This window comes from Tachysurus vachellii, chromosome 19 (assembly GCF_030014155.1).
Source record: "Tachysurus vachellii isolate PV-2020 chromosome 19, HZAU_Pvac_v1, whole genome shotgun sequence".
NCBI lineage: Eukaryota > Metazoa > Chordata > Actinopteri > Siluriformes > Bagridae > Tachysurus > Tachysurus vachellii.
In genome coordinates, this window is record NC_083478.1 from 9,071,573 (window position 1) to 9,081,642 (window position 10,070).

At 39.4% G+C, this 10,070-nt stretch overlaps 1 protein-coding gene across 2 annotated transcripts; it reads left to right on the plus strand.

The window, feature by feature from the left end:
• Nucleotides 1-692: 692 nt before the first annotated feature.
• rcc2 (regulator of chromosome condensation 2) lies at nt 693-9,823 on the plus strand. Of its 2 annotated transcripts, none has more exons than XM_060894023.1 (13): nt 693-843; nt 1,983-2,191; nt 2,556-2,649; nt 3,551-3,694; nt 4,324-4,455; nt 5,254-5,342; nt 5,504-5,618; nt 5,725-5,891; nt 6,272-6,452; nt 6,538-6,643; nt 6,747-6,819; nt 8,358-8,435; nt 8,822-9,823. In XM_060894023.1, the coding sequence occupies exons 2-13, from the start codon at nt 1,988-1,990 to the stop codon at nt 8,924-8,926; spliced, it is 1,488 nt and encodes a 495-aa protein (XP_060750006.1). In that variant the 5' UTR covers nt 693-843; nt 1,983-1,987; the 3' UTR covers nt 8,927-9,823. The 2 variants fall into 2 exon arrangements, with proteins under 2 accessions (XP_060750006.1, XP_060750005.1); XM_060894022.1 differs by lacking the exon at nt 693-843 and adding an exon at nt 931-1,218.
• Nucleotides 9,824-10,070: the final 247 nt, after the last annotated feature.

Here is a 10,070-nt window from a genome sequence, read left to right on the forward strand (position 1 = left end):
AAGCCCACAAAGCTACAATTAGTTGTAGTTATTGTGCTAAAAGTGTACGACAGAAGAAAGCCTTTCACCTAACCACAAATGTAATCATCTGACCTTCATTAAACACTATCTGAAGTTGATTCTATGTGTTTTTTGGTCACCTAACCACTCATGGTTGGTTTGGTATAAACAAACCAACAAAAAACAATATAATCCACACTGTGAAAGAAACGTTAAGGTTTCCTCCAAAGAGCCTGGAAACCTCGTTAATATTGCATCATGGACTCCATGAAATTCCAGGAGGAAATATGACTGCATGTTCCAAGACGTTTGATTGCGTGTGTGTGTGTGTGTGTAACTGTCTGTGGCCTCCTGAGCTACCTATTTCTATATTTACCTAGTTTATATTTAATGCTACGTTATGTATTGCAAATTGTTCTGTCTTTCTCCAGCACCATAAAAACGCTCGGCCACAAAGCGCATTCTGATTCTGATTCTCATTCTGATTCACCAAAGCCACCTTTCCCCAGAACCATTTTTGTGTATTTATTTAACAGTGTATTGCTTGTTCTGAAAGAATTACACTCACATTGAATTAGAAAACAAAATAGAAATACACCAAAATTAAGCCTCCAGACACCAGATGGCGCTACATTGGTCTATATAAAGAACTGTAAAGCCTATAATTAGCCGCATATTATATATTTTTTATGTTTATGTCCGAGCTACGCTTACGACATTAAAAGTTCCATGATTATGTCAGAGTTAGTTGCATAATAAGAGTTTTTAACCGAAGCGTCAGTAACACAGACGTCCTTTTGGAAAGCGAGACCGATTATCGAGTTAATTCGTTCAAACAATCAGGTAAACTTTTACACAAAGATGTTGGGGAAAGTGCAAACTCTGTTTAAAAAAAAAAACGTGTGAAAATCTCGCGTGTTGTGAAAGAGAGCGTGTAAAGTGAGCGGTGTCCCGGTGATGAGTGCAGCTGAACGAGCGCCGCCGTACCCACGTGGTCACATGGCGGAGACTCCGCACGCGCTTTTGTTCCAAATCAATCAAAAACCGGAGGAAGACGGACAGACATGAGCGGACCTGCTAATGCAGGAAATCTATAGTTCACCACATAGTACTGCATGTAGGCAAGTCTGAAAGCAAACCGTGGCGAGTTTAAGTAACGTTTACGTTCCTTAACTTCATACATCTACATTTGAGAAGCGAGGGAAAAGTTTTGATCCGGTACGTTTGTGTTATATTCGTTGTTATGAATTACGGCTTTGTTGCATGCAAATGCGGTACGTTTGCTTGCTAACGCGGCTGGATCGATTTTCTCTTATTTATTTAACTCGATCGCTTCCACGGTGACTTGTTGTTGTTGTCGGCACCGATTATCCGCTCACTCTTGTATTTTGTGCTGTTAGCTTGTAACCATGGTGTTTAATTGTTCTAGTTAGCTCGACGGGATGCGCGTGCTGCTAGCGGCGCTAGTTTGCTAACCAGCAGCATAACGTACAACAAAGAAACAAAGCCGAACGACGACGATGTCCGAGCCAAACACACCGCGAACACTCTCTTTATCCTGCTTATATCTGCTTCACCTTTAAACCAATAGACCTAGGAAGCGATGTGGAAACCAAAACTCTCCTTAACAACTTTTATAACCGAACTCTGGTTTAGCTTTCGTTTGTAAACACTGACACACGGAAGCTAAGAGTCTCCCTATAGGGACTCAACAGCCTTCACATGCTATAAGCTTATTTCCGTTCCTTAGCTAGCGGTTATTGTAGCAGAACAACATGAATGTGAATTAAAAAGCTTTTAAACAGCCCAAGTTTCGTATTTATTCCAATCCAGAGTGCGTATTAGTCCTATACAAGGCTTAGTTTTCTTCCAGTAGAAAAGTGTTAAGAAGTTCATCGTCACTAATGCGGAGCTCGTTAGCTTTATGGACGTTTAATCATGTGTATTTGGTGTCAGGTTGTTTTTTGTTTGGTTTGTTTTAGTTACTATGCCACGCAAGAAGGTGACAGATGTATCTGGAAATGGTGGACTGAAGAGAAAGAGAGCCAGCGGGAAGAAGAAAGACAGGGATTTCAGCAGCGACGACGAGTTTGAAGATTATGAGCAGGAAAACACAAAGAAACCTGGAAAGCAAGCCACTAAATCCGGCCTCCAGCCTGTCACTGTGTCTGACGACGTGAAGGAGAAGATTGTAAGATTCCATTACACTCTTACACACTTTATTTTAATACACATTTACTATTGTAAATATTTTATTTAGTAATATTCTGGCTGTTAATTGTATAGTGTTGTCCTTCTTCTTCCCAACAGACAGAACATGTTAATTCCAATATAACAATATTTAACCTACTAGGTTTTGTTTTAAGGTTTGGATTAAATCCATTCAAATAGTGACCAATCAAAAGGGTTAATGACTATAAACACTCAATAAAAAAATGTAATGTAACTTCATTTCATGTACCGAAAAACATTGCAGACTGTCCCAGAACAACTGCTATTAAAAAAAGGTGTCAGTAAATACGAATGTCCTCATTTTTCTTCCTTTACTCCTGTAGAATCTTGAGGTCCCCAAGGTTAAAGGCCAGCTGCTTGTTTTCGGTGCCACTAACTGGGACCTGATTGGCCGAAAAGAAGTGCCAAAGCAGCAAGGTATCTACACACATGGACCAAAAATGTTTGTCTCTCGGCTAAATGGCTGTTTGCCATAGAATAGAACGGTTTTGGAATTGGTTTGACCCGTGTGTATACATGCACTGATGTAATGTGTTTATGGGACAATCCTCACCTTCATGAGTCAGTTCATATAATTGCAGTTATTTGGCTAAGTATACTTTTTGTACCCAGCTGGTTATGTCCTCATTGTGTTTTTCTAAAACAGTTAGACTATTTATCAGCCTGGCCACTTGGTTGCTTTGTTAAATCTGTTTTTTGAGAGAGAGTTGGCAGAAAAACAGAGGCAAATGTAAACCGTCAAGTGAAAATACAAAAGTAATTTGTGTATACCTGTGAAGACACGACGTATTTCAAACACTACACAACCCTCTGATTTCTTGAGCATATACCATATACTTGCCTGATATTTTTGCAAACCAGGTTGTGTATAAGAGTAGTCTGAGGATGACACTATTGCTTGATCTGCTTTTAATTATTATGGATAATTTCTAGGTAGCTGTTTGATAAGGGTTATTTTGCTGAACAAAGGAAGTTGAAGCTGAGAAACATTCCTGTTTACCTTGGTGTATGCTGGCTTCAGCCACTGTTGTAACAGCTGTGCAGCATGTAGGCCATGGTCTAATGGGATCAATAAGGAATTGATCTTGGCCATGGCTGCTCTGACTATTATGCTTTAAGAAAACATGCTCACTTTAAAAGAGCCAAAGTAGGAGTGCTGTGTGTGTTTATTTATGGTTTTGTGCTGCTCCTCATCCGGTCCTGTATGTTTTACCTGAAGTTTTAGCTGAGACCTGATGCTGAAAGCAAAAAATTCCTTGTTTGTCTTGTACACGAGTAGCTTTGTGACTTCTAAATGTGTGTCCTTTTGTTTATAAAGCTGCATACAGGAACCTGGGCCAGAATCTGTGGGGTCCTCATCGCTACGGCTGTCTGAATGATGTGATGGTGAGCAGTGTGGTGTCGGGGCCTTGTGCTGCCCACAGCCTGCTCATCACCACTGAAGGCAAACTCTGGAGCTGGGGTGAGTCACGCTACATCGTGTTACACTGTTTACATTCTTTTACTCTGTGCTGTATGATGAAAAATCAAACGACTTGTATATGTAACTTGATATTTTAAATCTTAGTAGTTTTTCTTTTATAAACATTTTGTGTCCATAAGTGCCTCCCTGTGGCCTTCAAGTGCATGCTCATGGTGTGGGGTGAATATGACTAGAGCACATAAACTTAAAATACAATAAATAAAATGTCATTTAAAGTGGCATTTAAAGCGGGGGCATGGCGTTTGTTTGATTTAATGAAATTTGTGTTAAGTGCCGTTATGAATACTAAAAGGCACTTTCGGTATCTGTATTCATTCATCATTACTCACTTCAGCTAGTGTTTATAATATAAACAGTCACTAAGGGGTGTTTAAAAGTTTTTGTCTGTTGCCTTTCGTCTGTTGCCATAGACAATGAATGTAAGTGGATGAGTATAGTGGTTTACATGTTAAGCGTTGTTACATGTTAAGCTTTCAAAGCTAATGCCAACAAGCTGGTTCCAAGTGCTAATTCTTGAGTACCGTAGAGTAAGAATTAAATCTTACTTTTAGAGCTTATTCTTGTGTGCTTAGACAAAACAATAAAAAATAACATCCTGTTTACCTCAGGTCGCAATGATAAAGGCCAGCTGGGCCACGGCGACACCAAGCGGCTGGACGCTCCAAAGCTGGTGGAGGGTTTGGGGGAGGAGGTGATCGTGTCTGCTGCCTGTGGTCGGAACCACACCCTCGCTTTAACAGGTAAGCTGACAGAGTGCAGCACCCAGTGATGTGGGATGCTTAACCGTGTTCTCACTCTAAATGTTTTTCGATAGTCTTTTTGTCCAGTACCCCAAAACACTTCAGGCTTATGAATTTAATTGACTTCACATGCAATGTTTTAGTCTATAACAATGCAGGGGCAGACACAGAGATCATACAGCTTACCAGGCAAAAGAATAAATACTTTAGTATTCTCATTTTTATTCTATTTCTGTGCCATTTCAGTTTGCCTGCTTTACTTTCACAAGTAAACTTTAACCCAGTTTGTCTGCAACCCTTGAAAGCATGAGCAATTAGTAAATGCCCCTTTTGTTTATTGATTGAGATCCTAGGCCATGTCCACACTAATCCGGATATATTTGAAAACGGAGTTTACGTCTAAAAACGCTCCGCGTCCACATTATCATTTTCAAACGTTTTCCAAAAGTTGCTTATCCACACTGAAATGTATGAAAACGCTTACATCTCCCTACTGCGCATGAGTAAAGCTTCAACCTGCGTCATTTCCGCTAGACGTTTATTTACTTTTGACTGCATCACATGACTAAAAATGCGTCGTAGTATTCAAAAGCCTCCGTCTTCACGGTCCACACTAAGGCGCGAATACGGTGTTTTCAAATTTATCTCAGTGTGGACGAAAGGCCAAAACGGAGAGAAAAATATACGTTTTCAAACGAAAACGTATTAGTGTGGACATGGCCCTAGTCTCAGTGCAAGTCAAGATCACAACAATGCAGTTTGAATTGTTTGGCTTAACCACCATTTTTTCCCCTACAGAAAATGGTACTGTATACTCATTTGGGGAGAACAAACTTGGGCAGCTTGGTCAGGGCAATCAGACAGATGCAGTCCTGAGCCCAGCTACAGTAAGAAACTTCTCTTTGAAATATTTTAAAATCTTTCACTTGTTCTTCTATATTAGACGGCAATTTTTAATTTTCTATAATCATTCTAAAATTTGTAATGTGCTGATGAGTTGTATTGTATGTCTGAATCTTAAACTGTCTGATTTCTGTTTGGTCTGCAGATCTTGTACAGTGGACAGCCTATAGTTAAAGTGGCATGTGGTGCTGAGTTCAGTATGGTGGTTGACTGCAAGGGCAATATTTACTCTTTCGGGTGTCCAGAGTATGGCCAGCTAGGTAATCTTTTAGAATATGATATTTAAAGGACTGTTGGCTGTTTATCATTTGAGGCAGAATTTATTTATTTTTTTTTTTAATGGGTTTTGTTTCTTTTGCTTAACAGGACATAACTCTGACGGGAAGTTCATAGCTCGTGCCCAGCGTATTGAGTTTGACTGTGAGCTTATCCCTCGACGAGTGGCCATTTTTATTGAGAAGACTAAGGATGGCCAGGTGATGCCTGTACCAAATGTGGTGGTGCGGGATGTTGTGTGTGGTGCCAATCACACTGTGAGTAACCAGAATGTTTTTGTGCTTGGAAACTGGAGTTTTAAATGTTAATTTCAATGCTTAGACAAGTTTTTAGTTAAACTTGAATTTTCGTTTGAATAAAAGTGCATTATGTGTATTTGAAATTTTATAGATATTATGATGGTTAAAATGGAGAAGGAAAGATTAAAGGGATTGCCTTAAATGTTTAGACGTTTGAAAGAGAAGACGTATTGGGTTAAAGGAGAGACGGGTGATTGTTTCCAGTCTAAACACGTCCTTGGCAGAGTTCTTTAAACCACATATTATACAAGCTGTTATGCAATGCTGACATAGGGGGGAAAAGTAGAACCTTACGTATTGGACGTTTTATCTAACTGATAATCTGGCTTGCTTTATAGCTGGTACTGGACTCGCAAAAGCGTGTTTTCTCTTGGGGTTTTGGTGGCTATGGACGTCTGGGTCACACTGAACAGAAGGATGAGATGGTCCCTCGATTGGTCAAGCTGTTCGATTTCCCTGGACGTGGAGCCACTCAGATATACTGCGGATACCAGTGTTCCTTTGCTGTCAGTGAAATGGGTAAGAAGAGTATCTGTAAATCATGGATGACCCCTAAATAGTGGTTTTGTTTTAGTGATTGGTTTGGCATGTTTTTTATTTTTAGGTGGTTTGTTTTTCTGGGGGGTGACAAACACATCTCGTGAGTCCACCATGTACCCAAAAGCTGTGCAGGACCTTTGTGGCTGGAAAATCCGCAGTCTGGCCTGCGGGTGAGCGTTCAGCCTAGTGTCATTCCAAACAAAGTCTATAAATGACATTTGTTTTATTGTGCAGTGTTCATCAGTGTAACCATTATCCTTTTTGGTTTCTTAGGAAAAGCAGTATTATCGTTGCTGCTGATGAGAGCACCATAAGCTGGGGACCATCTCCCACATTTGGAGAATTGGTATGTTTGGCTTTATAATTAAAATTTTTACTGAGGTGATTATTGAATTTAGGAATTCTTTATAGATTTTATGTAATCCCAGAGGTTTTCATTCTTTTCTGCTAGTGCTTCTCTTTGTCCACACACTTTTTCATGCAATGATCTCTGAGCCCTATTCTCAGTCTTGCATTATGGGTTGCTGTTCCATCATGCTGTAAAATGCATGGATCATCACCAGATTGCTCCTGAATCATTGGGAGAAGGTTTTTTAGCCAGACTTGGATGCCCCACCCCCTTGGATGAAAAGCAATGGATGGTCTCAGGATGTTCACTGAATTCATGGTGCAGGATTCATGGTAGCGTTCACATTTTTTTTTTTTTTTTTTATCTCTACAAGCCTTCCAGATGTTTCAAACCATCAGAAGGGGGCTTAATCAGAGAAAATAGCTTTGCGCTATTCTTCTGCTGTCCAATCCTTGTACTTCCTGCAGAATTCCATTTTGTCCTTCATGTATTTCTTGGCTTCTTTGCTGCCCTTCCTGACACCAGGCAGTTGCCATAAACCTTCGCCTCACTATGCATGCAGATGCACTCACACCCACCTACTACAGTAGCAAGCTGTGCATTGGTGTAGAGAGGATTCCATGGCTGACTCCTTAGAAGGAGACGGTCCTGATGCTTGCTGAACACTCTAGGACATCCCATCTGGAACCTTCTTCACTTCAGTTGAACCTCTCTCGTTAAAGTTCTTAATGAGCCGGTAAACGGTTCTTTCTGGTTAAGTTTCCTTTGCAGCAGTTTCCTTGCACTTCTTTCTTTGGTGGTAACATTGCTAACACAAGAACACAAAAATCAGAAGCACTTTTTCTTCTATGTTAGAACAGTCAGTCTGCTTTTATAATCCAATGATGGTGATTTGACCTGATTATTACTCATTTACACTTTCCTTTGTGCTGATGATTGGATTATTGGAATGATTTTTTTTTTGTGCAGGGGCTTTTGTGATTTTAAAAAAAAAAAAAAAAGCCTGAAGCTTTTTGCTGTTATTTAAAATGCACCCGATCACGCAGCAGAATAATCAAGATGATGCCAATACTTTTGGCTGTGGCTGTATTTTGGCTCAGGGATGTGGCGGAGTATTTGGCACCCATTTAGAAATTTTGTGTTTGGCTGGTAAGAGTATGAATTGTGAGTTAAGTTTATGCTACAGGCAAGAGAAAAAACTGTTTCCAGACCTCTGTGTCACTCTTCAGAACTGGTCATTGATATGCAGTTCATGATTGCGAGTCTCAATATGAAAGCCCTTTCTAATCAATGTGGGATTGTGCAGTTCTCTCAATCCATCCAGCTATTCTGACCCAGCACACACAGGCTTTCAAAGGAATTTGAAAACGATCATGATCGTATTATACATCAGCAACGTAGCCGCTGAACTGCACATCTTTTAAAAATAAATAAATAAATAAATAAAAAGCACTATTAGCTCTGTCTGTTTAGCGGTGAATTTCTCAGCTTTCTTATTGCCTTCAAGTTCATTGTATGTCTTGTATCTTTTACAGGGATATGGAGACAACAAACCCAAATCATCCACCACAGCCCAGGAGGTCAAAACTTTGGATGGAGTGTATTCCGAACAGGTGAGGAAAGGAGAAAAAAAAAAACCGCGTCTTTGGCTAATTTCACTGATTTCAAATTATGTGTACTGCTGATGTTTAGGAAGCCTGTAATACTGAGCACAACCTGGGCTACTAAATACAAGTATAGAAATCTTAATCATTCATACAGGATTTGGGTCAGTAGTTCTTATCATTGGTTTAACACATTCAGGATCTCGTATCACAGACGTTAAGTTGACTATCTGCTCAATCTCCTACTTTTCTCAATAGTTTATATTTCATTGTAGGTGTATAGTTGGAGAGAATAGTTTAACATGCACAATAGCGTGTTTGACCACATGGCTGCAGTTAGTTAGTCTTTGGTTGGTGGACTGCAATAACAGTTTAATGGGGTTTTATTCCTTCAGGTGGCAATGGGCTATGCACACTCACTGGTTATTGCCCGTCAGGAAACAGATCAGGAGATGGAGAAACTCAAGAAGCTGCCAGAGTACAATCCACGCACACTGTGATTCATTCAGGTTTTCCATCATCATCGTTGTTCTGCAGAGGTTTCTAATTTTCCACACAGAATCTCTTTGCTCACTAGGTCACTGGTGTAGTCACAGTTTGGTTGGGATGCAATTATTATTATTATTATTATTATTTTTTTTTTTTTTTTAAATAAGGACTTCAGATTACAACTTGCAAGATGTGTATTAAAATCAAATTGAACCTTGGGGCTTGTACTAAGTGATGCGTCTGAGCTGGAAGTCCTTCACAATGACTTTTATGCACCTCTTTTTATACTTAGTGTCTGGAGCTGAGAGGGAAGCCTCTTATGGCTCACTCCAAGCACTTAACTCCATTTGGATTTCTTCTACTTCATACTTGTACATTCCTAAAGGATGTCTAAAATGTTTTCCTTTTTTTTTTTTGTGTATTTTCTTTATTTCCATTAAGTTGGCTGGGAAGAACTGTTGTGTGTCTGCTCTCTCCAAATAATTGGTGCTAAATCATTTTGAGGCAGGCTGTTTCAGCTGATGATGTTAGCTGGCATCACTGAAAAGACCAACACTCCATGCTTGTGCCTTTTTAAGTGATCGAATTCAGGCTGTGGATGCTTTGTTGTCCCAAAGATCTTCCGTCACTATGTAATCTGGGACCATGGCAGTGTGTATTTTGTTTGCAGTCACTTAAAAGTAGTTTTACATACTGTGCCATTTTTCTCCTTGTGTTTATCTGTGCTTAATTGTCGTCTTTCTCGTTCTAGTAAACTACCTGTATTTGTCTGACTACAGGATGTCGACGTAACAGACTGCAGAATTTTGTGGGATGCCCCAAAATGTTTTTGTTCATGAAGTGTATCTTAATTATGATGCCCAAATGTTTTCATAATTTTAAATAAAGGTTCATGTTTATGTTGGTAATTGCTTTCTTAGCTGCACATTCATTCTGGATAAGATTTTAGCATGTATTACAGATATCTATGAATATATCTGTATACAAATATATAGTAAGAAATAAAAGCTAACAATTGTGTATGTATTTAATAATTTTAAAGTCTGTAAAATGGGCTGATTTCTCTTTTATAACTTGTTTATAGCAGCTATAATCAGTCCTGAACCGTCTTTCTTCTGTCTTGAAGTTAAGATGATTAAAATACATATTCTCCTG

What these genes read in the sequence shown, in the direction of transcription:
- rcc2 (XM_060894023.1), top strand. Translation starts at nt 1,988, where the DNA reads ATGCCACGCAAGAAGGTGACAGATGTATCTGGAAATGGTGGACTGAAG. An exon ending in CAGTCCTGAGCCCAGCTACA is followed by an intron (nt 5,343 to 5,503) that starts GTAAGAAACTTC and finishes TTTGGTCTGCAG; the next exon opens with ATCTTGTACAGTGGACAGCC. An exon ending in ATCCGCAGTCTGGCCTGCGG is followed by an intron (nt 6,644 to 6,746) that starts GTGAGCGTTCAG and finishes TTGGTTTCTTAG; the next exon opens with GAAAAGCAGTATTATCGTTG.